Source organism: Castor canadensis, chromosome 5 (genome assembly GCF_047511655.1).
Source record: "Castor canadensis chromosome 5, mCasCan1.hap1v2, whole genome shotgun sequence".
Lineage (NCBI taxonomy): Eukaryota > Metazoa > Chordata > Mammalia > Rodentia > Castoridae > Castor > Castor canadensis.
Window position 1 is genome coordinate 126,925,570 of NC_133390.1, and position 27,144 is coordinate 126,952,713.

The 27,144-nt window shown below is 46.3% G+C and overlaps 1 protein-coding gene across 2 annotated transcripts in view; it reads left to right on the forward strand.

Annotated features, from left to right (window-relative positions):
• Cmtm8 (CKLF like MARVEL transmembrane domain containing 8) overlaps positions 1-23,264 on the forward strand; it is an 87,219-nt gene extending 63,955 nt beyond the window's left edge. The window contains exons 2-4 of one of the 2 annotated variants that reach the window (XM_020166070.2): positions 13,684-13,857; positions 21,510-21,626; positions 22,852-23,264. In XM_020166070.2, coding sequence (XP_020021659.1) covers positions 13,684-13,857; positions 21,510-21,626; positions 22,852-22,935 — 375 coding nt within the window. In that variant the 3' untranslated portion in view covers positions 22,936-23,264. The remainder of the gene's footprint in view (positions 1-13,683; positions 13,858-21,509; positions 21,627-22,851) is intronic. The other variant, XM_020166071.2, reaches the window with a different exon arrangement.
• The last annotated feature ends 3,880 nt before the right edge of the window (positions 23,265-27,144 follow it).

The window sequence follows — 27,144 nt, forward strand, 5'->3', positions numbered from 1 at the left end:
TTTTGCTGTCCTGTCTGCCAATCCATTTCCTTGGCTGATCTTGTCTAGTCGGTTGGTATGGGCTGGACAGTGGATGACAGCAATGGCTCGGGGCTTCCAGACTGCCTCTGACAACTGTAAGATTTGTTGACTGATTTTTTGATCTCTTTACCTCTGGATTTCAATAGGCCTCTCTCTTTGTAAATGGCCCCATGGATATGTAAGGTGGCAAAGGCCTAACGCAAGTCAATATAAATGTTGGCTCTCTTTCTACTAGGGTGAGGGCCCTGGTGAGGGAGTATAACTGCCCATTGGGCTGACCAGTGGTCTGGCAGCCGTCCATGTTCCACTACTTGTGTGACGGTGGTCACTGCATACCTGGTCTGGTATCCTCCCTCTTTTGGGCTCCAGCTTCCATCAGTGAAGAGCTCCAGATCGGCGTTGGGAATGGCGGTGTCTGTGAAGTTGGGCCGGGAAGAAAAGACTTTGTCTAGAATCTCCTTGCAGGAGTGGAGAGGTTCTCCACTCTTCCATATTCCATATTCTCCATATTCTGGCAAATATGTGGCCGGATTGAGAGTCCTCACTGCTTTGACTCATATCCAGGGATTCTCGCCCAATAAAGCCTGATATCTGGCCACTCGTTCCCTGGTCATCCATCGACTGGCAGTGCCGTCGAGCAGAGAAGTTACTTGGTGGGGGACCCAGGGTGTGAAGCGCTGTTTCAGAGTCAGTTTGTCTGCCTCTTGTATTAAGAGGACCGCCACTGCCAATGCCTGGAGACATGGAGGCCAACCTGAGGCCACAGGGTCTAACTTCTTGGATGGGTAGGCTACTGGCTGGTTCCATGGTCCCAGTGACTGGGTCAGGACGCCTAATCCTACACTTCCCTTCTCATGGATGTAGAGGTGGAAAGAACGAGTGACATCCAGGAGAGCCAGGGCCGGTGCCTCACCCAGGTGTCATTTAAGTTTTTGGAATACGTCCTCTTGGTCAGGGTCCCAGCGCAATAGTCCTACGGGGTTCCCCTTTAGTGCCGCATAGAGTGGCCCAGCAGTGACTGAGAATCCGGGGATCCATAGGTTTCAGAAGCCCAGAAACTCCTGGAGCTATCTCATACGCTGGATGGATTGGAGCCCAGTGGGAGTGTTTGGATCCCAGTCCAGTCTGGTGTCCGGGATCCTCTCATCTGCCCAACACTCCAGATTTGTAGTCTGCAGTGGAGCTTGGGTAACTAGCCGTGCTCTGGCTGCTTGGTATACTCACCGGTGCTCATCAGAGGTGAAGAGGGTAGACGTGAGCTGACGGCCATCAACCCAGTTGGGTTGGTGGCTGTGCATGATGTTGGTCAAGAGCTCTATTACAGCCTGTGGGTCCTCTGGGTGTGCTGGGGTTTGCTGCTGCTAGTTCAGGAGGTTGGTGATAGTAAAGGGCTGGTACATATATTGCCTGGGTCCGGCCACATATGACCCGTCTGCCTGTGGTAATGGTGGCCTCGGAGCCTAGCGCAGGGGGCATAGCACCACAGCCAGGGTTCCTGCCTCCTTGCTTGTTAGCCTCCCAGAGTTTGGTGACCTTCCATCACCGATGGCCTTTCTCCAGGGCCATCGAAGGCAAAGGGCGGTATAACGAGGGAGCTGTTGGATGATATGGATGGGGGTTCGGCTCCAATGCCTCCTCCTTTCTGTTGGGGTCCTCTGAGTCAGACTCAGACCTCAGGGAGGCCAGGGTGGTGGGGCGCACCAGAGGAACATATGGTGGCGGGTCTGGTGGCTCAGGTTCCGAGGTGTGGTGGACCTCAAATTTCTTTTCTTTTACTTTTCCATTAACCAGAACAACTGTGTGTCTCCAGGGTGCATGAAAATGTAGCCAGTCAGGTGGACACGCGGCCAGGATGTACCAGGAGTCAATGTAAGGAAACTGGTCTGGATGACCTGGATCCCCAGCGACTATATCTCTCACATGGGTGACAGTGGCTAGGTCCAGTGTGCCCTCTGTGGGCCATCCTACATTGAAGGTGGACCATTCTACCTCCCAAAAGGTTTGGAGCTTTGCCAGCTTCATCCAGACTCCATAGTCACCCGAGAAACTGTCCCTAAAGTTAGCAAGCATGGTCTGGAGCACCGTCGGGCACTTTGACCCAGAAGAACCCATTTTATATGTGCCTGGTGATTATCGATGCTGCAGGACAGACAAAGGGAAGGGGGTGCCTCTCAGTGAGAGGCCACACAGGTGCTCGTCTGGCTGCAACCCCAGGCATGGGGTCAGGTGTGGCTTGGCGGTAGTGGGTTCAGCCCAACAGGGTAACTTACTATTGGACACTAGTCCGATCCCACCATAGACCATATGCCAATCACTATGAAGTCACAGATTGAGCCCACTCGGACTCTATAGCCTTTAGGGGACCTTAGAGGTGCCCAGCCGCAGAACCACAAATTCGAGCTTGAAACGCAAGCGAGTCAAGCTGCTCACTCACGCACCATTCACTCAGAGTTTAAAACAATCAGTTCCTATTTATTTTCCCCTAAAATCTTGGCCTGCCCTAGTCCCAGTTGACCAGAATCCCATCGGTCACAGAGGAAGGGGATGTGTCACCCTGGATAGTCTTCAGGGTTTGGCCGGTCCCCTGCAGAGGATCAGTCCTCACAGGCTCCTTTCACTGACTACCCCAGGGCTTCCTACCTGGTCCTACATCTGGCACTGATCTCCATTTCACTCCACCAGTCCAAGGGCCTGGTCCGAGGTTCCGCAGCCTCCTTCAGTCGTCTGGAAGGAGACCTCGGAATCCCATCGGGTGTGCACACTTCCTGGTTCCAGGGACCCCTGCAGGCTGCAGAGCCAGGGAGCAGAGACCCTTTACCCAATAGGGCTCAGTGGTCTGATCTTGCTGGGGCCTCCAGAAATGTTGTGGGAAGAATGTCGGACCAGCGAGAACAAGACTCAAACCCAGTTGGTTGGAGGAAAGGAAGATTTATTATGCTAGCAGGCCAGCACCTGGATCTCTCCAAAAATGGCACCGGCCCCCTTAGCTCAGGGCTGTGGGGTTTTTATTCCTCAGAATGTGGATGCAAGCAAGCGGGAAGGACAAAAGCAGACATGGCAGTTAGCCTCTTACTGGGAGTTTACAACAAACCACACTAGCACATCTGTGAAACCCGGCCCGGCTGGGGGAGGGAGCTTGCCTTCAGATCTTTCCCCTGGGTTTCTTTATCACTCTTTATACAAGAATGAATATAGAATTTTTAAACTGATTGAAACAATCATAATAAAGAGGCTAAAGTAGAAAGAAGAATAGAGGAAACAAACTAAGTTGGGCTATAATACATATATACGTGGAAGTACCACAAAGAAACTCCCTGTGTAACTATCTTAAATAAGCAAAAATGTCATTTCTTTTTCCTTTCTTTTGCAAAATCAGAGAACAGGAGGACTGAACCCCTGGGAGGGGTTGATGCTGTGCTACTGTCACCCAAGAGCAGCCAAGGGCATGTAAACGATTGAGTGTGGCTGGGTTCTTTATATGTCACAAGATATTCCTCTCTTGATTTTTCTTTCAACCATTTAAAATTATGAAACCATTTTTATGTTGTGGGCCACAGGAAAACAGGTGTGACCAGATTGGCTGAGGGTGGGAGGTGCTATTGGCTGATCCCTTGTCAAGCCCCTTGCTCTCAGTAGTGGACTAGCCGCACAGAATCACCAGGAGCTTGTTAGAAATCCAAACCTGCACCATAACAGGATCCCCAGCTGATTTGTGTGCACATTTACGTTTGGGAAATGCTGGCCACATCTCATTTCTTTCCTCCCTGCTTGAAAGATGCAGCTGTACTTGACATCTCACCTGTTGATTTTCATGAGAAAACGGAGATGGAAAACAGCATAGTTCTCCATCTTCACTTTTCCAAAACACCATGGGGGAAAAAGCAAAATGGTGGAGATGTTAAAAGATCAGTGGTTGCCATGGTTTCAAGGGGTCAGAGTAGCTGTGTAGCCAAAGGAAAGAACTCCACCCTACTGGGGCTTTTCTGTCAGAGATGGAGGGAAGGGCCAGGCCTGGCTTGGTCTCCATGGCCACCTGTGGTCTTTCACTTGTCACACCTGTTCTCAAGTGTTTCTGGGGTGACCACCCTGATTTACAGCTCCTTCAGATTTTCCTCTGTTTGAAACAAAAAAGGGTTGGCAAACCCAGAATGACAGAATTAGAAAGGGCCTGAGAGGATGTGCGCCTGAAGCAGGGAGACCTGCAAAATGGGAGGTCACACAAAGGCCAGCAACCTTATTTCCTGCCTTCAAGGCAGCTCCATGTCCAGAGGGAAGGACAGACTCCAGCAAACAGCAGCCAGACAATGCTGGGAGCCGATTCTAAGCGCTGTGATGCAGGGACTCAGTGAGAAGGGGGCTTCTCACACCTGCCAGTGGCCCAAGTGTTCGCCATCTGTGCTGGAAGAGACAGCTCGTAATCCTCATTTGATTTTTACTTTAGTTCCTTTGAGAGTGACCTTGAAGGGTGGTTGTGTGATGCTGCCTGCACTGTTTAGCATCTGAACCTTTCGTATGATCTCCCTGGAGCCCCAGGGTTGGGGGACAGATGGGGCTATCCCCACAGAAGTGGGTCCTCATCCTGAGCGGGCCCTCCTGGTGTTGTGAAGCATGGAGTCAACACAAATCAAGGCTGTACTGTGAGATGTTGTCATGATCTCAAATGGGCCTGTGGGCAGTCCTGGAGCAGAAAGGACTCCTCCAACCTGGCATTGAGGTTTTTCCAGCTTTGAAGACTGGATCTGGACACTACCTGCACTGCTCAGAGCCTCAACTCCCCTCTCTAGAATGTGTACTATCATGTATACATCCTAAGATTGCTGGGTATCTGACAGATGCTGGTGATGGTGGCTAGTAGCAAGATTCTGATTGTAGTTAGACATTCAGTGTCTCCCACACAGACGTGGGAGAAACTGTTTTGACTCTCCTCCCCCTAGCTTCTTTCTCACATTCTGCTAGAAGCCCTTAAATCTCCTCTGTTCCTTAAAAAATACCCTTTTTCCTGGTCTTTGCCTTTGACACACTGCTTCACCAAAGCAGAAGGAAACAACATTCAAAGAGGAAAAACATTGAAAGGAGCAAGTAGAGCTGTGACCACAAACCACTCTTTCCAGACCTGCATGCAGAGATAACCTGGGCTGTCACACAATCCAGACCTTTCCCTCTGAGAGCATTGTTACCACAGGGCCCTATTTCCTTCCAGACTCTCTTTGGCATGGTCTGCCTGCCATGTGGCCATTGGTGACCGGGTCTGTGAACCAAGCATTCTTCACTGATGACTGGAGTTTGAACTCAGGGCTTCACACTTGCTATTTTAGAGATAGTGTCTTACTTTTTGCTCCAACTGGTCTGAACCTTGAGCCTCCTATTTTATGCTTCCCGCCATCCCTGGAATGACAGGCCCATGTCACAACATCCAGCCTTTTTCCATAAGATGGGGTCTCACATCCTTTTAGCCCTAGTTGGCCTGGACTGTGAGCCTCCTGATCTTAGCCTCCTGCATAGCTGGGATGACAGGCATGAGCCACCTTGCGTAGCTATTATAGGGAAAAGGCCAAAAGAAGTTTTTGCCCTAGCTGGCCTCAAACTGTGATCCTCTGGATCTCAGCCTCCCAAGTAGCCAGGATTACAGGTGTGAGCCACAGCACCCGAAATCTTTGGGAGGCCTGAGAAAATCTTTGATTTTTGATGTGGGTCACTGGCATCCAGGATCCCTTTAAGCCCCTGGTGTGTGGAGCACTCAGTGAAAGGGAGGGAAGAAGGGGAGGGCTGGTGCAGCTGGAGCTGCTGACTTGGCAGGTCTGTGTGGAGCCTGGGTGTCTGTGTTTCTAACAAGCTATGGGTGATACTGATCCCCTTCCCATCCCCACCCCCGTCTGGGACCACACACTTGAAGAAGCAAGGCTAATTGCAGCCTTCCAGCCCAACCCAGCCTGCCGCCTGTTTGAAAACAGTTTTGGAGGAACACGGGCACTCACATGCAGCTGCTGCCGTGCTGTAATGCAGGAACGAGTGGCTGAGACAAAGGCCATATGGCCACAAAACTGAAGATATTTATTATTTAGCCCTTTACCAAAAAAAGTGTGCCAGCCTCTGCTGTAGAGGTCCCTCGTGCCCCTGAAACCAGAGTTCTAGCTATAGTCACACGACCCCCGGCCCTCACTTTCTTTCACTGGCAAGTCCTCTAAGACCCTTCCTGCCAAGACACCACTCTGCCAAGCATTTAGACACGCTTTCTGGAAGAAATGCACGAGCCTAGAAGTCATTGCTGTTTACCTGCATCATTGTATATCACAGAACACCCTCACGAACTGCAGCAACCTGGATGGTGCTACAACCATCCTATGGAGGTACAAACTGAGGCTTAGAGAAATGTCACCTGTGATCACACAGCATGTAGTGACAAACCCAGGACTCCTGTCCTTTCTACCTTCCACACTTCCTCTTGTATACAGGTGATATTGGATTGGTACATGGAATATTAGTGGCTTGGTGCTATGTAACACATTTTCCCCAAATGTAATGGCTTAAAACAGCACCAGACATCTGTTATCCCCTAAAGTTTCCTTGGGTCAGGAGTTCAGGATTGAGTTGGTTGGCAGATCTGCTCAGGTGTTTTCCTGGGGCATGGTCAGGTGTCAGCCAGAGCCTTCGTCATTTCAGGCCGACTGCAGCTGAAGGATGCACCCCCAAGGTGCTTCACACACCGTGGCTGGCAAGTCAGTGCAGGCTGTGGAGGAAGGAGGGTCACAAGTTCAAGGCCAACCCAGGCAAAGTTAGCAAGACCCTATCTCAAGAACAAAAGGGCTGCCTAGCATGCAACTGTCCCTGAGTTCAAACCCCAGGTACTGAAAAAAAAAAAAAAAATTGGGACACAAATTCCTAACAACACCTAGACTTCAAACCATGTCCTGTTTGTAGCACCTGAGGGACTCCATAGTGGAACTGAGAAAGGGAGGCCCAAAGGGAGACATTCACCCTCATGGTGTGTTTGAAAGTAGGAAGAAGGTCCATAAGGTTTGAAATCTGCCTCCCTCCCCAGGTTATTCAGATATGCTCTCCTAGATGTTGGATCCCCACTCCCATTTGCCTATTTCCCCCATTTCCCAGATTGGGAAAGCAGAGGCCCAAAGAGGCCAAGTCCCCTGTTGGAGAAAGTTCCAAGGCCTGAAGCACTGTGGTTGCTCTGGCTGATGCTCCACACAGTTCTCCCGTAGAGCATGAAACACGCCTCAATTAAAACTCTACAGGGCACAAGGAAGAGGCTGTGAACGTGAGGATTCAATTTGCCTTCCAAGTTTTGTATTAATTCATCCTTATTTCACGTGAGCTGGGTTTCCAGGCAACATGTGATTTACTGGGTGAGAGTCAAGCTTATCTTTCCAGCCTCCTCTTGTGATGCACCTTCTGCAAATGAGCAGAATTGGCACGGCCCTTCGTCAGCAGTGTTTGGGTACCCTCTAGTGGATAAGTAGAGATGGACACCATGCTTGCTGAACAACACCACTAACCTGAAAGGCTGTGGGGTGATTGACTTGAAAACCCTTGATTCTGAAGAAACTATTACAGAGATGTTGGGAGAGGAAAGTGTAGAGTAATGTGGTCCCTTGATAGTCTGGGGATAGGTACATTCTTGTCCTATTATCTCTAGGTTGATGGTTTTTTTTTACATATAGATAGTACTGAGGCTTGAACTCAGGGCCTTCACCTTGAGCCACTCCACCACCCCCTGTTTTTTTTTTTTTTTTTTTTTTGTGAAGGGTTTTTCAAGATAGGGTCTCGAGAACTTGCTTGGGTTGGCTTTGAACCGCAATCCTCCTAATCTCTGCCTCCTGAGTAGCTAAGATTATAGGTGTGAGCCACTGGTGCCTAGCCAGTTGATGTATTAATAACTTGATGTATATGAAAAAATTCAGGGAACAGAACCATAAATGCACATCTATGTCTGCATGTGTGTATACTTCCTAATGCAGAGCATGTGTGATGGTGAACAGGAATTGGCAGCCTTTCTGTCAAGGACCAGATGGTGAATATTTTAGGCTTTGTAGCCAAGAGACAGTGGACTCTGCCTTTTTTACATGAAAACAATTATAGGTAATATGTAAGTGAGTGAGCATGGCGGTGTTCATTGTCTATATAAAACAGGTCCCCTCACATTAGGCCCTGAGCACCCAGCACCGTGCCTGGCATCCAGCCAGTGCTCACAACAGTTTGCTGACCCAAAATGGCTCCAAGGTCAAACCCTGAAACATGTCACCTTTCTTGAGGATTTCCTGGAATTTGAGTGAAGAGCAGGATACTGTCTGATCAAGTGATACCTGGCTTTCTTTCCATTTGTCTCTATGAACTAAAATGCTGTGTGAGAGACTCACAGATAAAAAGGTGGTATTAGCCCCATCCCGTCTGAAGATGGCCCTCCCAGGGGCTCAACCTCAGGGGCAGCTGTTGGGGTCCTGTTTTGCAGAAGCAGAAGTGGGTTTGCACCAAAGCATCTGCTACTTTACTAGAACTTACTGATTCCCAGAAGCCTGCACTTGGGTGAGGTGTGGCTGGGGACATTCTAGGTAATAATGCATCCTAACAGCAAGAGCCAAACACCAGCCTCTTCAGCATTGTGCCTGCTTCTTCCTCTAGGGCAGACTGATGGGCTGCCAAACTGCTCTGTTTCTTCAGTTGTTAATCATGGCAGCCACCATTGGTAGAGCATGTTGTCTTTGGCAAGCACATGGTATCCCTGGACTGTCTACAGGTGAAGAAGCTGAGGCACAGAGAAGATTTGGTCTCATACTGATATTATGTAGCACAAGAATTTAAAGGCTTGGATTAGTTATTTAAGGCACCATACCTCAATTTTCCCATCTGTAAAAGGATCACGTTCAAAGTTATTTCAGGACAAAATGCAATTTAAGTGAGGTAAGGCATGAGAAGTGCATCCATACTCCATAGTAGATGTTATGCTATTATTACCTGGGACTTGAGCCTATGGCAAATGCTTGTTATATATTGGTTTAAAGTTATTTTCCCAGTTACACAGTAAGAATTCAAAGCCTGAATCTTTCTATCAGACCTGAAAACCTTGACAGTATACCATGTAACCAAATTGGAACAGAGGTCATGTAACCATGACAATGAGGTGGACATTCAGGATGTCTGCACTGGGCAGGGAGGACAGAGGTTAAGGGTTGCACACCCCAGTTCATTGTGTTGGTATTGCTGCTCATTGGGAACCCTCAGGTTCAATCCATGCATCCAGGAACTGGAAATAGATATGATTCCTGGGCTCCATGCCAGTGCAGGAAGCTTGAATTACAGAGAAATGTAAGTTGTTTTTTTTAACCTGAGAAAGGGACAGGGGAGGTAATCCTGACAGTCATTGCAAACCCTGGTCATAACATTAGTATAATAATAATAATGATTGGCATATCCCAAGCACTGCTGTGCATGTACTGCTTAGCTCATTGTGTCCCCTTGACAACCTGTGAGGAAGACTTCTCTATGGCCATTTTGCAGGTGAGGAAACTGAAGCTCCAGGTAGCAACTTGTATGAGGGCAGGGAATGGAATTACAGGAAGACCCCAAGTACACGACATTCCCACTAAGCAAATCCTGCCTCTTGGTCCTCCAGTACCACAAGAGGTAGCATCACTCCAGTCAAGACAAAGGAGAAGGAAAGAACAAAGCATAAAGAAATCAGAACTTTGGTATAAATTGAAATAGCATCAGGGTAGAAGACACAGCTGAACCCTAGCTCTGCTCTGACCAGTAACTGGCTCTGTGACCCCAGGCTGGAGGCTCCTGACCATCTCACCATCTGTGAAATGAGAAGTCAGTTCCAGCACCAACATTCTTTGGCCCTCAAACCATTTATGGAATAAGCCTTTTTATTATTTTATTTTTGAATTAGCATACATTAATAGCATAGGAGATTTCATTATGATAATTTGGACAAGACTTGACTTCAGGAAAAGATTACATCCTTGAAGAGGGCTTTCCCTGCACGTACTGCTGCTTCTTTATTTTTATTTGCATATATAATTGTACAAAGGTGATTTCATTCTGGTATTTCCATACATATATATAATGTACTTTGATTATTTTCACCCCTTCCATTTCTATGCTGTAAAAGACAAAACATGTTTTTATTTTTTCTCTCTCTGTTTTTGAATCAGCCTAGCTGCTTGGTTGAGGCAAGAGAATCACTTGAGCTCCCAAGTTCAAGACTAGTCTGGGCAAAATAGTGGGACCTTCTCACACACCACCACCCCCATACACACACACATACACACCAATCTCAGGAAAAAAACGAGGAAAAGGGTAAATGGAAAACCATGCCTGTATCAATAAGAAGTGAGTTCAGGGTTTTTGGAGAGCAGTTGGGCAGTATATCTAAAGCTTAAAACATTCCAGAAATTCTGCCTCTAGAACTGGATCCTGGAACTCAGGTTTGCAGATATATGTATTGTAGAATGTTCCCTGGCCTTTTGTGTACAACATAAAGGAGGCAACCTGAGTTTCCCTCAATAGAGGGCTGGATACATGAATTATGGAGAAGAAGCAGCAGTTGAAATTGACCTAGCACTGTCTTAGGGAGTGTAGAAGGACGTGTTCCATGGTGTTGTTGAGGGAAAGAAGCAAGTTCTGGGCACAGTACAGTGATCCTTGTTTATAAAGAAAAAAGGATGGATGGTGGTTATAAATACAGGGAAAAAGCTTAGGAAGCGGAGAGACCAAATTGTTTATGTTGGTTTTTTTCTTCAAGTTTCCTTCAGTGGATGTGAAGAGGGTTTCATTTCCTTGTATACACTGGGTTAATTTTTTACCTGTGTTTTTCACTTTAAATGTTTCCCATTCAGAAAACCCTTGGCCTTAAAAATGCTTAACAGAGAAAAATACATAGTATTTGTGTAATGCAGAGATGTAGGACTTTTCTTAAATGCACACACACACACATGCAAAGCAGATGGGCATTTTAGGGTGATTTTCGTCAGCACTGGTAATAGTGGGAGATAAACGGTTTGCCTCAAGTCATTTCAGTTACCTAGGAAATGTACTGGGATGGAACAATCATTTCTCAATAGGGACGTTCTTTTTACTGTGTTTGCTGGCAAGTCATGGGCCAAGTATCCCTGCTCTTTGAGAGATGGCTCAGTTAACAATATTGTTTCTGTGAAAGATGACCACTACTAGCAAATGAGACAGTGCAACTCTGGACAGTAGGCTCTGCTTGCTTATTAATGAAAAAGTTTGTGTGTTCATAGCCAAGAGCTGTCATTTGAACATGTTTTGCTAGACCTAAGCTTGTGCAGGAAATATAAACCCTCATACACCCAGAAAAACACATTTGTGGTGTTTCTTCACTCACTCTGTTTCCTGTGTAAATCATCAACAAGGGGCTCCAGCCCTTTCAGTTTGAACCAAAAGAACCCAGTGTAGTTTCAGATGCTGCTATGCCAGACAGCCTCCATTTCATCTTGCTGATCCAAAAGAAAGTCATCTGTAGGTGTATAGATTACCTGTCCGTGAGGATAAATTCAGACCCAAAGACCTCATTGGTGTGAGGCTTCATGATTTCTGCATTGCATCCACTTTGTGCACCTTCATTTTCAATAAACTTCATTGCCACAGACATGAGCACAAAAACACATCTCCATTAAGCACCTTTCTTTGGAATTTGTATTCAGTATCAAGCAGATAGAAGAATGTCAACACTCAACTGTAAAGAGAAGCAACAGCAATGTTTAGAGTCTGTTTCCCACTCCCTGGTACAGGCATCCAAACTCTAAGGAGAGGTGGGTTTCAAAATGTCCCAGGAAACCTGCCTGAAGGCTGAAGTCTTTGCAGAAGTCTTCCTTCCTAAGAAGGGACTAAGGTCTTCTCCCTGAAGAATCTACTTCCTTCCATCCCTGCCTTAGAGGTCCCTGGCTCCCTCACACTTGTTAGGTTGAAACCTGAGCTCAGGAACAACACCCCCTCTTCACCTGTCCCTCTTTTACTGTTCCACCTGAACAATGAAACCCCAATCAACTTTATAAATCTTCCCAGAGGACTGGGATAAGTTGTTCTACTTTATCTCACCCCGATCACCACTACAACATCTAATCTCCTGTCTACTCCTGAGATCTGTCGTGATTTTCCTCGCTGCCACCATATTGGTTCTGAAGACCATTGTCTTCCACTTGGATTATCACGCAGTGTCTGAACTTGTCTCCCCACTCCCACCCTTTGCCCCCATGTCTTTTCTTCACACACAGCCAGTGCAGTCTTATAAAAACTTAACCTGATCTTCTCATCTCTTGCTTAAAATCCTCATACCACCCATACAAAATCCTTAGGTCTCCTGGGCCCACATAATCCAACCCATAATCCAACATTCTGCAGCAATGCCCTAACCTCCTGTGTCTTCTTACAGGTTCTAAAAGGCACCCAAGCCACTTTCACCTCTGCCCTCTGCTCATGCCACTCTGCTAGAATGTCCTCTTCCCTTCTGTCTTGGGAGCTCTCATCCATCTCAGGGTGTCCTAGACATGGCCCTTCTGAATTTCTTGTGCCTGCCAAGAAGGTTAGGTCCTCAGTGTACTCCCCAGTGACACCTTTTTTTTTTTGTCTGCAGAGCACTTTGTACAGTTGTGATTAGTCAGATGTTTCTTCCACTAGTCTTTAAATTTAGTTTGCAGCCCACTTTATCCTCAGGGCCTGATGCCAGATGCCTAGCATATTGTTGGTACCCAAGTGATAAAATGGACAAGTGGAGTCTATCTCCTCAGCTCTGTGGTTAGTGTTACTGTAGTGTTTTGTTCTCTATACTACAAAGACATCTAACACCTCAATAAAAGACTGTCCTGAGTCACACGGCTGCCAGCACCCACCAGAGCCCCCTCGACAACTAGTGGTGCAGATGCTAACTGTCCCGTGATGCAGGAATGAAGTCCTCCTGGCCCCTGGGAGGTGCTGGAAGAGGCGTGTACACCTTTCTGTGGGCTTCCTTAGATAGGACTCAAGGCACCTCCAGTTTAAGTTGGTTTCCTTGTCCATGTTACAGCCCTCCTTTAGTCAGTGAGTGAAGGTGACTTGGCCTGGTGTTGGGCCTTGCTCCAAGATGGTGAAGAATTGGACAATGGGCTGAGATAATGCACACCCAGTGACAAAATGCCTAGTGTTGGTAACTGCCCGTGCTTGTTCTCCCTTCTGGCAGCTCTCAGCCCATGCACTGTCTACCATCCACAGAGGGCAGCCATGGCAGGCAGTAAATGCCCAAGCTCATCATTGGAGAGCAGGTCAGGCCTGGGATCACTCTAAGTGGACTTGCAATTTTCTTTCCTTGATGAGTACCAGCCTGGGACCAAATTACAGACACAGAAGTTGTTTTGCCCCACATGGTGTTTTAAGACTCTTAATTAGTGCTAATATTTGAAACACAAGATTGTCATGGATACTCTTGAATTTCTGTGTCCTCCTGGACCTTTCTTATTTGCCATGGCCCCTGCCCTGCCTGCTTTGTTTCCTTATCTCACCCCCTGGCTTTGGTGGGCATGAGTACCCCTATTTTTAAGTCATGTGTGCTCAAGAGAGTTGTCAATGACACTCTGAATAATTACATTTTTCTCTGTTTCTGCTGCTTTCTCTTCATTTCCTCCTTTGTTTTCCACTGCCTCTGCCATTTCACAGATCCTGGGACTACTGGTGTGGACACTTATTGCTGGAACTGAGTACTTCCGGGTCCCTGCCTTTGGCTGGGTCATGTTTGTAGCCGTCTTTTACTGGGTCCTCACTGTCTTCTTCCTCATCATCTACATCACCACGACCTACACCAGGATTCCCCAGGTGCCCTGGACAACAGTGGTAAGGAAGCCCTGGGAGAAGTCTGGGAGGCGCCCCAGCCCAGACCCTGTGCCATGGGGTGACATGGCCTCTTGTCAATTTGGGATCATTGAGGGGGGCAGGGAGGAGGCCAAGCCTGGAAAGGCTGGTGCAGCAGATAGTCTCCTCATTATCTGACTGCCTCTCAAGCGTCTCACACCTGAGTGTGAAACTGGGCACATTAGAAGGTCCTGGAATTCCTTTCAGGCCCAATAGTAAACCAGTTCTCAAAAATCTTAATAAGAAAAGCTGTGTTCCCTTACATAGATACTTTCTTTATTAGCTCCCTCAAACAGTGCCACCTGGAAACAGATATGTCAGGGGACCAATTCCTGCAGGTCTTCCTTCCTTCAAACCTCTTCTTAACCCTAGGCACATCACAGCTCTTTGATGTTAGGGTATACTGTGTGTAAATACTGAAAATGGAAGGAGAAAATTGGTATTTAAAACAAATAGGTAGGGCTAGGTGGGGCTGGGTTCCATCCCAGTACTATCTCATACTCTCTCTCTCTCTCTCTCTCTCTCTCTCTCTCTCTCTCTCTCTCTCTCTCTCTTTCTCTCTTTCTCTCCCACTCTCTCTCTCTCTCTCTCTCTCACACACACACACACACACACTCTCTCTCTCTCACACATACACACACACTCTCTCACACACACACACACTCTCTCACACTCTCTCTCTCTCTCTCACACACACACACACACACACCCCAAATAGGTGTCCTCCCATTTGAAAGCAAGTGTAGTCAAGGGTGATTAGATTTTGTCCTGGCTCCAGGCACCTTACTGCAAACAGGCTAAATGAAGGTGAAGGCACGAGTTGGGGAAACAAAGAAGGAAGGTATGCAGCTACAGTGGCCCATGCCATTGCTGAGTGAGTGTGTACATGGGGATGGAAGTTGCCACCTCAGCCTGGGACAGCTGGGATCTCTGTAGAGAGGAAGTGATGTTTAGCTTTATCCTGAAGATGAACATGTGTGTTAAGTGGATTCACAGAGATAGAAGATGAGGGCTGCTTTGCCTTGGAGCATGGGCAGTCTGCATGGGGAATTTGAAATGGCCATATGATTTTTAAAAACCCAAGGAGTACCATGTATAAAACAGAGCTCTGCAGTAGTGTTTGCACAAGGCCCTGGTTTCCATCCTCAGCACCACACACACTCACCCAAAGAAATAAAACATACTTCATATTGAAATGTCAAAAAAAAAAAAAAAACAGAGCTCTGAAGTGGTACTTACTTTTGGATTGGTTTGTTTTCAATCAGTAAATCAGAAAAACATCCACTTCCAAATTAACTGATTTGAAAGACAGCTTGCTTAGGGGTTGTAGTTTCAGGTGAAGTGGGCAAGCATTCACACAGTGCTGTCATTGCTGAGTGTACCCAGCTTTGTTCTTTCTGCATTGCCCCATAAGAAACAAGATTGACTCACCTGTTTCCCCATATCCAAAGGTGAAGTTCTCCATTAGAGTTTTCAAGAATGTGTTGTATGTTCTGAAAGTCACTCCAAATTAGGTGCCCATAACTATCCAGGGCAACAGAAGCAGCCTTGTTGGAATCAATGTCCTGCTTCCCAGTGGGCACTGGGAAGGACAGACATTTAATGTTGGCTTTAAACACATCTGGCACCTTGCAGTAATAGTAACAATGGGAACACAGGGTGAGGAAGCAGTCAGAGTGAACTGTGGTGTTTAAGGAGTGATGAGTAGTAGGAAGTTGAATCTTAAAGTCGGTCTGGGAGACAGTGGCTCCGAACCTGGAAGAAGAGGAACCAGACAGTAACGGGAGCACAGAGCATGCATGAGTGAACTGCACCTTTTGTTTCCACTTTGGCTTGGTACTCGATTTCTAGTTAAGTTGTCTAGCTCAAAGCCTGGCAGACTTCCTCTATAAAGGACTACAAGGTAAGTGGTGTTGTCTTCTTGAGCCACACTGTCTCTGTCGCTAGTCAACTCTTGTAAGTGAATGAGCATGACTGTGTTCTAGTAAAACTTTATTTACAAAAACTAGTGGCGGGCCATAGTTCTTGCACAGTCTCTTCATCCAGCCTAAAGCTCCTTCCTTGGTTCATTCCATCAAATTTTTTAAAATATTGCCTTTAATGGTACCTTTCAAAAAAGTTAACACTACCTCCCTGGCTTTAAATTATTTGATTTACATTTTCGGTATTTATCCACATATTATGTCCCATTTTAGAGACAAGTAAACTGAGGTTTGGAGTCTTGTGACTGCACAGAGTCACATGGTGGGGGGGGTGAGGGGGATCTGTGTCTCTTCATTTCTACCCAGAGATTTTTCCTGACCTCCCATTCCGGGTGCTCCTCCGACCAAAGGTCAAGAGACTGGGACCTTTAGTGCCTTCAGAACTGTGTCATCACTCATCTTCAGCAAGGCCATCAGCTTCCCATCAGGTGTGACCCATTCATGTAGGAGGAACCAGACAGGTCATGCAAGTGAAAATCTCAGCCTTCTGCTGAGTTCTTGTTACCCCAGCATACTTTCTTAGCATCTTAAACAATTTGAGAGGGTTTTTTGTTGTTGTTTTTTCAGTCCTAGGGATTAAAACCAGCTCTCATGAGCGCTGAGCAAGCACTGTACCACTGACCCATGTCCCCAACCTGAGAATATCCTTCACATCATAAAAAAATATTCAGGAGATATGCTTCCATGATTGCTAAATTGTTTTTTTTTCCTCTAAGAATACAGAAATCTGTGAACTCACCCAATTATAAAATATTTACAGCCAGCCAGCCAGCCAGGCCCAGTGACTTACACCTGTAATGCTAGCTATTTGAGAGACTGAGATCTGGAGAATTGAGGTTCAAGGCCAACTCAAGCAAATAGTTCATGAGAGCCCATCTCCAAAATAACCAGAGCAAAATGGACTGGAGGCATGGCTCATGTAATAGAGTACCTGCTTTGCAAGCATGAATCCCTGAGTTTAAACCCCAATCGCACCAAAATAAAAACAGTCAAATATATGAAACCTCATTTTCTGCTGGCAGAAGCTGCAGGGCAAGCATGCCTGACCTGTAGTTGGGCTTTTATTTATGATGCCTATCAAAGCACTTGTGAGTTGGGTGAGCTGTGCTACCTGATGATCCAGAGTGGGGACTAGAAAAGGTTCCCATCTGCAAACACTGAAGGCTTACACTAAACTTCTGCATTCCTATTGCCCAGCAGAATCCCCCACAGAACGGTGCGGGACTTGGTGTTGGCCCTTACTGTCATGTCCCAGCTGTAATCAGGGGCGTGGTAAGCATGAAGCCTGGTCTTCATTGACACAGCACATGTGCTCCTGGAGCCGGATGGGCCACCTTAACTCTGGCTACACAAGCCTGTACCCCGGACCAGTCACACCAGTGGACTCTTGGTAGAAATGCAGCCGTGGGTCCCACTCCACTGACTGAGTCAGATGCTGCTGAGGGCATGGGCATCTCTGTTGTGACAAGCACTCCAGATTGTTCCTAGGTCCCTAACACATGGAAACACGATTTTAAAGATAATTATAGTCAACACTCCCCAAGTCCAAACATTTAGGCCAGATGTGAATTAAGTTGTTTTTTTCTTTTCAAATTTTAGAAAGATAATTAGGTAATTTGATGCATTTACTACAGTGTGTGACATGGACCTGTGTGTGTCGGGAGCAGGATTCTAGTAAGGGACATGAATGTTTCTGTAAGACACATGAATTAGGCCTGTTAGAGCAGCTCAAGTGGTAGAGACCTGCCTAGCAAGCATGAAGCCCTGAGTTCAAACCCCAGTCCCACCAAAAAAAAAAAAGAGCAAGAGAACGCATGAGTTTTCCTGCTTAAGGGACAACAAAGACCACACCACCCCTATGTCAGATCAAGTCAGTTTTTGCTGCTGAATGACTTGAATTTGCTTTTGTTTCTCAGACATTTAGGGAATCTAAAGCTGCAGAGAAGGGACTGGTAGTCCACCCAGGAACTTGCTAGGAGACTACTCCTGGGACACCAAAAAAAGCAGTTATACTACCTCGCTCCTTGACCAGCAAGGCCAAGCTTTGCACAGGACTCGTGTCTTAGTAGTCCACTCCCGTCTGTGTCTGGACAGGTGCAGACACCTACATCTGCCCTTCATATTCTGCAAGAGTGGCTGCTGTTTCCCAGGAGCACCTCTGAGCTCCTGGGCTACGGCTGTCCTAATACCATTGCTCAAAGAGGCCTGCGTGGGTTTTATGGCAAATCAGACTTGAGCTAAAAGTTCAAGGCAATAAAATTTGCCCTCGTCTTGGCACTGAGCACCAGAGCCTACAGAGAGCCTTTCCTGAAAATCCTCCAAAAGACCTTCCACAAATGATGGTGCCCAAACTGAGTGCAGGACTCAGGAGCAAGGGCTGAGGCCCACAGTGCGCCCCATCCTGTTGGCTCCATCTCCAGCCAATCTACCTTAGCCTGCGAGCTAAGTCCCTGCTGCTACTGTGGGACTGTGACATGACCAGGATCCACTGAGACTTCCTGTCCTGTTAACCTGTCCATTCCAGGGACTTAGTCTGGAGGGCGCAGTCGAGTTCTAAATGAGTGCCTGTAACTGGCCTCTCCTTGATATAGTCATTACACAGGGATGAGAAAGTAAATGGCACAAGTAGTGCACATCACAATTTCACAGCTCTTTAACAGCACTGACTCCTTTGAGATGGGTGAGACTTGTATAGTTTTTCCCATTTTGTAAATTAAGAGTATAGTAAGTTCGTTTATAAGTTTGATCCCAGCAAAAGAGAGAACAAGATACCATTGGCTTAAAACATGTTATTTCTTTCTCCCATAATAGCCCAAATGTAAGTCACCCATTTTATGAGATCAGCCAACATCCAGGTTTCTCCCACCTGTGGCTCATCCATCTCTAACACTTGGATTCTGGTCTGGAGTCCAAGAGAACAGCTTTAGTTCCTTCATCACATCTCTGTTCTAGTTAGGAGGAGAGAAGATTAAAGAGAGGCAAGGGGAGGACACACTTCTGTAAGCCACCATGTTGAAGTTGCATATGTTACTTGTGCTTGCAGTCTACTAGCCTAGCCATGGTCACATGACCACACCTTCCAGGAAAAGCTGAAATGTAGGATCTTTATTCTGTGCTCAGGTAGAAACTGCTACTATATGAGAAGAGAGAGCAGGTGGCAAAAGACATCTAGCAGCTCTGCCACAGTGGAAACAGCTGAAAGAGGTGACTCATCCACAGCCACACAGCCCATGAGCAACGAGCTGGGGACGGAAGTCTGCATTCAAGTCTCTTTGCTCATCCATCTCCTATATCCTGTGGCCTTTCTCCTTGTTGCTTGCCACATTCTCCCTCCTTTATTTTCGCCTTCAGTTGTGGATTTAAAACACAGCTCTTGTTCACGTGGCTGAGAATCGTCATGGTGGCTGAGAATCGTCATGCATGAAAATCCCTGCAGATCACACTTGGAATGGCACTTGGAGATCCTCTAGCAGCTGGCTGTGGGCAAAGAGGGGGTTTTGTTATAGCATCAGCCTGGAGCTTCTCAGCCTTTGCCTAGACAATATATTTTCCACAATAGGGATGTCTCTTGTCTTAACACTTGGTGATGAAGGCTAGAGTAAGAAAGGCACATGGAGGGTGAACAGGATGCCCCTATTGCCCTGAAGACGGACTCTGATGGAAAAGATGGGTGTGCACAAGGCTAATTAGAACATTAAGCAGAGTGACATCTTATAAACGTTAAAAGACTGGTGAAGTTCTAGGGGAAGAAGGACCTGTCCTCATAACTGCTCACGTAGACTTGTGGAAGTTTGAGAACTCAAACTCTGTCTTCCTGTAAGTTCCTGAGGACCTGGTGTCAGACACCAGCCTGACAGTCCTATGTTCTTAGCTGTCTACATAGACTCAGCAAAGGCTGGAGCATGCAGTCTCCCTCATGTCAATGTTCTTCTCCAGTCATAGTTTCCAGTTGGGCCCATAGCCATCCCCTGAGTCTTACCCTTGAGATAAGAACATTCTCTCCTGGCCTACATGGGGAGCAGAAACACCCCAGAGATGGCCAGCCAACATGACAAAAGGCTTGGTTCCTATTACCTGAGGCTGTCATGCCAGCTGTGGCTGCTTGAGCTTGTTCCATGAGAGAGGAGCAACTTTCTTAAGTCACTGGTTGTATTACTACAGCCAAATCCATGACCTGAAATTCCTCTTAGTGTTAGGAGAGTGGCCAGTGAGCTTCCTCTGAATGCCTTTTGTTGAGGAGTGGCAGGAAGCAGTTTCAAGGTTGGATGTGACCTTTGAATCAGTAGTGTTTGGTATCTCCATGGGCATCCACTACCCTCCATCGTGTGGGCAGCAGTAGTGGGTTGGCCGCCCCAAGGGCGGTCAGTTACCTCTTGGGGCAGCTAGGACAGCTGTTTCAAAAGTAGTGTCTGGCTGGTTGATTAAAGGAAGTAAGTTGAACTCCCAGTGTAAAAGGTGAGAAATGGAAGCTGGTCTCTTGTTCCTCAGAGGTGACTATGTCTAGCCATTCCTACATTTCTCAGAAAGTGGCAAGGCCTTCAGCTGGGAAACAGCTAATGTATGTAACTCCATGTTCTAAGAGGGGATGTGAAAAAAAGCTAGGTTTCCATTTTAAGAACATACAGTTGTGATCTTATACCCAAACCAGGAAAGACATATAGCCAGCAAATGAAAGGAGCCATCCAGAAGGACCAGGGCTTCTGAGGGACACATTTCTAAGGGCAGGTGGCATCAAAGGCTGGGACCTGGCCCTGTCTTAAGGACCCATTGCCTTAACCCAGGGCCGGCTGAGCAGTGTGAGGCAGATGGGCATGGTGTGCTCCTCCTCTCAGAGGGCTGGGCCCATATCTGGGAAATGAGGAAACTTTTCTTTGCAAAAAAGGAAGGTTGCTTCCTTTCTGCTCCCTAGCCATTCCTTTGTCTCTGAATTACCGGGGTGGGGAGGGGTGGTGAAGAGGGGGTGGTGCTCCCTGAGAGTCACCCTCTTCCTCCCTGTGTTGCTGTCGGTTTAAACCCTCCCCACCCAATCCCACACACAATTCAAACAAGGACCAACCTTTGCACATTTCAGAGCACGTTCCCTAGAGTTAAACATAACTGAAAACCAGTTCCTACTTGAATTTACATGGCTATTCTCTAAGAATAGGAAAAAATGGATGAAATTGTTTCCTGAAGGGCTGTGATGATACCTGTAGCCTCCTTTTTAGTTCTAAGAACTTGGCGCTTGCACAGACCAGCTCACTTGTGTCCCCCTAGCTTAAAGCCAGTGGCAAGAACAGCCGGGTGTGCCAGGGGACAGTCTCCCAGTGCTGCAGGGACGTATGTCCAAGGGCTGTGACTGGGGCCTTTGGATGAGGGTGACCTCGCTGTGCAGCCCCTCCTGCTGCCTCCTCCCTCTGTCACTGTCACTGCAGTTTGGAGGGACAGGATCAAGAGCCAGTTGAGGAAGAGTGGTGGCAGGGGGTGCAGCATGCAATCTGGGAACTTGGAGGGCAGAGGGCGTCTGACACCTGAGCTGGTGTGAAACCCTCTCTTGCTCACTGATTGTTCTGCCCTTCCCCAGCTGTGCCCTTGGGCCCCTCACCACACTCTGGTGTATTCTGGCCAAGTGTGGTCCTCCCCTCCCTCAGCACTGCCCATCTCTCTTCACAGGGCCTGTGCTTTAACGGCAGTGCCTTCATCTTGTACCTCTCAGCCGCAGTGGTAGATGCGTCTTCTGTCTCCCCGGAGAAGGACAGCCACAACTTCAACAGCTGGGCGGCCTCCTCGGTGAGTGAGCCCTTCACCTCCCTCCCCACGAGCAAGGAGAACAAGGTGATCTGCAGGAAAAACTGCCTCTTAGAATAGTGACAGCAGGGCAATTGGCTGGTTGGTTTGAAAACATCAAAAACTGTTGGGACCTCCAACTCTGTGTATGAGAGCCAGAGGAAATGACCAGAGCATTCCTGTCATTCCCAGGAACCCCACTGCCTAGAGCTTCCTAAATTGGAGGAGGTTGTGGGAAGTGACCTAATTCCATTTGACTTCTTAAAGAGTGGAAGTGTTTGTTTATGCATTGAGAATGCCTAGAAAAATAGGTTCCTTCCGGAGCCTGGGATCAAGAAATGAGGGGAAAGAGTGAGGAACTGTGACTTTTTACTTGATGAACTGTTTTTTAAAATCATAACCATGTATTCTTTTTCTATTTTGAAAAAAAAAATTGGGAACTATAGGCCAGGTATGGTGATATGCATCTATATTCCCAGCACTTGTGAGGCAGAGGCAGGTGGATTGAGAGTTTGAGGCCAGCCTGGACTACACAGTGAGACCCTGTCTCAAAAAAAGAAAAAAAATTGCTCTGCAATTAACCTTACACTATCCCATCCCCCAAAGAAGCCTATGGGGGAGAGGGCATTTAGATAGGAATGCCAGAATGGTATTTCTGGAAACTTGGTTACCTAGAGGTTCACTGTTACTATTTACTTTTCTCTGTACTTGAAAACCTATTTAAACATAGAGATGTGGGCACATAGCATTGAAACTCACACGCTTTGGTAAGATTGGGCTCACACAGCAAGAATGAGCTAGAACAGATGGCAGATGCCCCTACTCAAAATGGGCCTTCACTTTCCTACCCCGAGTGTGCTGCCGCTCTAGCCCTCTCAGCCCACTTCTGTGAGCTGACTGTCCGTCTGAGGTTGGCCCCTAATCTACATTTGTCACTAAATCAGAAGTGATACAGCTTTCTCAGATGCATGGCCACCATATTCACTCCCAAGTAAACTCCCTGAGGCTATTTGAATAAAACTATGGGCTTTCCAAATCTGTTCCAAAAAATAAAAACAGCATGGCCAGAAATCATTTGGAAAGGAAGGTAATTGAACCAATAAAGTAATTTTATGTGAAAAGGCCTACGCCTAGGCAGTATTGTGAGCACAGGATTCTGTGGGGGAGATAACTCTTGCTAAGTAGGGTGCGTCCTGACCCTTTTCTCTTTGTGCTTTGTTTTCTGCAGTTCTTTGCCTTCCTGGTCACCATCTGCTACGCTGGAAACACGTATTTCAGTTTTATAGCATGGAGGTCCAGGACTGTACAGTGATTTACCATTTTGATAATTAAAAGAAAAACCAGGAAGAATCTCACTGTAAAAACAGCTGTAGGTATAATGTATATTTCCACAGAATTGTATTTAACTAATGTTTTTATATAGTTAGTTAAATTTGCTGGCAGTGGTTTGTTACATTGAACTGGATACTTATTTGCAAAGTGCTATAGATTATAATGAACTCTTAAGTATCTGTTGGTGTAATCATAGACCCTATTTTCTTAGACAGTCTATAAACAATGCTAATATTAAGAATTTGTCAGGTTTGTAAACCTAATTTTTAAATGCCAGATTCTTTTGTGATTAAATATTGCAAAATCCCAGCTGATGTTGTGTCCATTGAGAAAGGAGACCGCCATCTGTGGGAAAACTCTAACCCTCCCAGGACTGCCCAGGTGCCATATTGTCAGGAGACACTTGCCCTCAATCAGGGCAGGATGGCAGGAGAGATTCATCTCCTCAGATCTTTGGATCTCAGCACCCCCAACTCTCAACGTCCCCACAAGTGGGCCCAGAAAGCATCCAATGAGACATGACCTTGAGGCTGGTAATGAGGCTGGCAAATGGTGCTGCCTGGTGTTTTTCCTATGACATATTAAAGTACAGAAAGAGCCATTGAGAGGACAAATAATGTGCATATGCCTTAAATCATCTTGCCAACCACAGTGACTGTGTGCATCATATTTTATGGAAATTTCTGGACCCAAAGTTCTCACCAGTGTTATCAGATGGGAAGAATGCAAATCAGCAAAGCAGATGTGCACTAGATGCAGTGGTTTTAGTCAGGACAGTTCTTGCTGGCACAGCAGGTATCCTGGGTGATTTGTTGGAAGAAAAAGAAAACAGACACACACAGAAATGTTAGAGTTGCTGACATGAACAGAGTTGAGCCATGGCTCTGTCATTGATCTCCCGTTGACTCCCAAGCCTTCTCGCAGCCTCTTATTGTTTCCTTCTCTTGTGTGTCCCTTGAGTTGGTCCTCCTGTTTATCTGGTTCTCCATACTCCATACTCCTACTCCATACTCTGTTTGCCCCTATGTGATAGAATTGAGATTTCTCTGGAAATCTCACTGCAGACCTTTGAAAGTATGGTGAAGAATGTTCTTGGGGCGTGACGTGGAGGCTCCAAGCATGAAGCATCGGAGTCGGGGAGGCATACTGGCCCACTCTTAGCCAACAGTTAAAAGCCTTGGAAGGTCAGCCTTTCTTGTTGCAGCCTGCAGATCGGTGCTGTGGTCTTTGGGGGCTGACTCCATGTCATTCCCTGGGTCAGTCTGAACTTGCTGGTTTTGCAAAAACAGCTGAAGTGACCAGTTGGTTGTGTGCTCTGCTTCTCTGTCCATGGCTCCTTCTGTATTCACTGAGCATTGGCACCCTTCACATGCCCTGTAGGGTTTCTAAAGTACTTTATGTTGCGATAGGCTCCATAAAAGGCAGACAAACAGTAACCTACAGAGGTCTGTTTCTATAAATAGTAAAAAGGAGGTCTGCTTTTATGTACTGTGGGAGAATGTGTCATTTCTGCAGCCATGGCCATTATATAGGAGGGAACTTCTGGGGTAAAAAGTGCCATAAGCTATACTTTTAGATGTTCTCCAAACAGACATCTGAACAGTTTTAGGTCTTTCTTATTTGGTACCACTGAAGAGATGTTCCAAGGCCCAGGGTCAGGTACATCCATGGAGGGGCTTGCTGTCTTGTGTTTATTTGTGGTTTTTCAGGAGCAAGACTCCGTGCTGTCCTGATTGTTCACCAAACAAACACAAAAAAGCATCTATTTTTAACCAAAGGGAAATTATTATTTCCTCTTATGGCAACTGAGAGACCTTGTTCACAAATAATTTTTAAGTGCGGATGGCAAAATGATTCTCCATTATTAGATGAAGCTGTTTATTTTGAACTGGGTTTGCTTTCATTGTTTAAGAAAGTAGAGGCTGTGTGCAATGCCTATAATTCCAGCTACCCGGGAGGGAGGATCAGGCAGTCAGAGGCCAGCCGAGACAAGTACAAATGTGTATGACTCTATTTGAAAAATAGCTAAAGCAAAAAAAGGGTTGGAGTGTGGCTCAAGTGGTAGAGGTCTGCCTAGCAAGTGCGAGGCCCTGAGTTCAAACCCAGTACCGCCAAAAAAAAAATTGGTTTCTGGGTGGTTGAAGAATATTATTACAGGGGAAGTGACAGCGTTACTTGAAGTTGACTCTACCACCATCTGTGCTCAACATCTGTGTTCACCTTAGCTGCACATGGCCTCAGAGACGCAGCTCGATGGGTGTTAGTTTGATGTATTTACGCACTCATGGCAAATCAATAAAATGCTCGTGGCAGTTAATCTCTCTTCATTGCTATTTCGAATTCATGCTCCCAAAAGATAAATATTTAGCAAATATTTGAAAACTACAAGAAAATCTAGAGAGAAGAATGTTCAGTAATTTACTTTCAGATTTTTAAATTGCTCGCTTCACAGGAAAATGCCTTCAGGATATTACCACACAAAAGATTTTAAATACCTAAACTATCTCTGTGTACTGCATGGGCATTTGGAAATGGCCTTACATAAATGTCCTCCTAGCAACATTCAACTGCCAAATATGAGTTGTAAGCAAAAACCTCAAAGGGGCTGGAGGAGTGGCTCAAGTGGTAGAGCTCCTGCCTAGCAGGCGTGAGGTCCTGAGTTCAAATTCCAGTATTGCAAAAAAAATAAAAACCATAATCTGCAAAGGAAGATCAACTCCCTGCCCCACGGTGAAGACAGAGAGTGGCAGTGGAGGTTTTAGAGATCACTATTGTAAATTGGAGAGCTACATGTTTGTTATGTGCAAAAGAAGCTAGAGTCTAGGAGAAGTGTTTGACTTCAGAAACTCAGGAAGAAGAGTGGGAAGAAAGTTGACTGAGGAGACCTTCCATTTGGAAGATAGGTTTTGAGAAAACTTTCATGTCAGGAGGTTTTTTTTTTTTTTTTTTGCTAGAACATTCAGATAAGCCAAATTAACCTAGAACATAGCAGACCTTGTCACTACCTCCTGGCATCTTTTCTCCCTCTTACTGGTTGCCTATCCTAGTTTTTATTCAGTACCCATGCCACCTGCTTACAGCCCAGGTACTTGGGGGAGGCAGACTCCACATGACTCCAGGCATGGAGCAAGTTGCTCAGCCTAAGCTAATCAATATAAGACCACCCTCTGGCCACAGTGATTGGTTCAGAGATGGTCATGTGACCTATGGCTTGCTTGAGAGTTCTGGGATAGAATCATGCTGACACTGTTTAAGATACCTGCTGAATATTGAGCCTTTACTGTATGTGGGCACTGTGTGAAGGTCTTCCATCTGTTATCTCATTCAGCTCTCAGAACAATCCTATGAAGCAGATGCTAGCTTAATCCCTGCCCCCCTTTTTTTGTGGGACTGGAGTTTGAACTCAGGGCTTCAGCATTTGCAAAGCAGGCACTCTACTGCTTGAGCCATGCCTCTTTCCTCATTTTAAAGATGAGGAAACTGAGGTACAAGAAGTTGAACTGTTTGATAAAACTCATCCAGTAATTGTAGAGCATGAGTGTATTAGCTGTAGGAGTTAATGTGAAGATCATATTAAATAGCATTTAATAATTTAAAGCATCTAACCTCCAGTAGAAAACTCAACAAATGTTTTATTTTTCCATTTTGGGGGGGGGTAGTTTTTGTTTGGTTTTTTGGTGGTAGTGGTGCTGGGGTTTAAACTCAGGGTCTTCTGCTTGGTAAGCAGATATTATACCACTTGAGCATTTCAGTCATGCCCTAGCCCTTGGATTTTTATTTTCAGTTGACAATTACATATATTTTGGGGGTGCATATGTTTTGATATCGGTATAGATTGTGGGATGGTTAAGCAATGCTCACACTTTTAATAGAGCTTCTAGAAGTAACAGTTCTCTCCTTGGATGGTGACTGAGGAAATAGGTGGCTGGGAATTTGTTTGCAAATATTTTGCCACCACAAGGAGGAGCGAGTTATAGGAAGGAAGATGTCTGGGAGCATGGATCAAGTGGTAGAGCACCTGCCTAGCAAATAGGAGCCCTGGGCTCAACCTTCAGTACCACCAAAAAAAAAAAAGAAAGAAAGAAAAGAAGCCATTGATGATAACATTATTGAGCCATTGAATTAATTCAGCCCTAAAAGCTACCAAACTCTGACCTTGCAATTACATGAGCTATTCTTCTTACTTTCC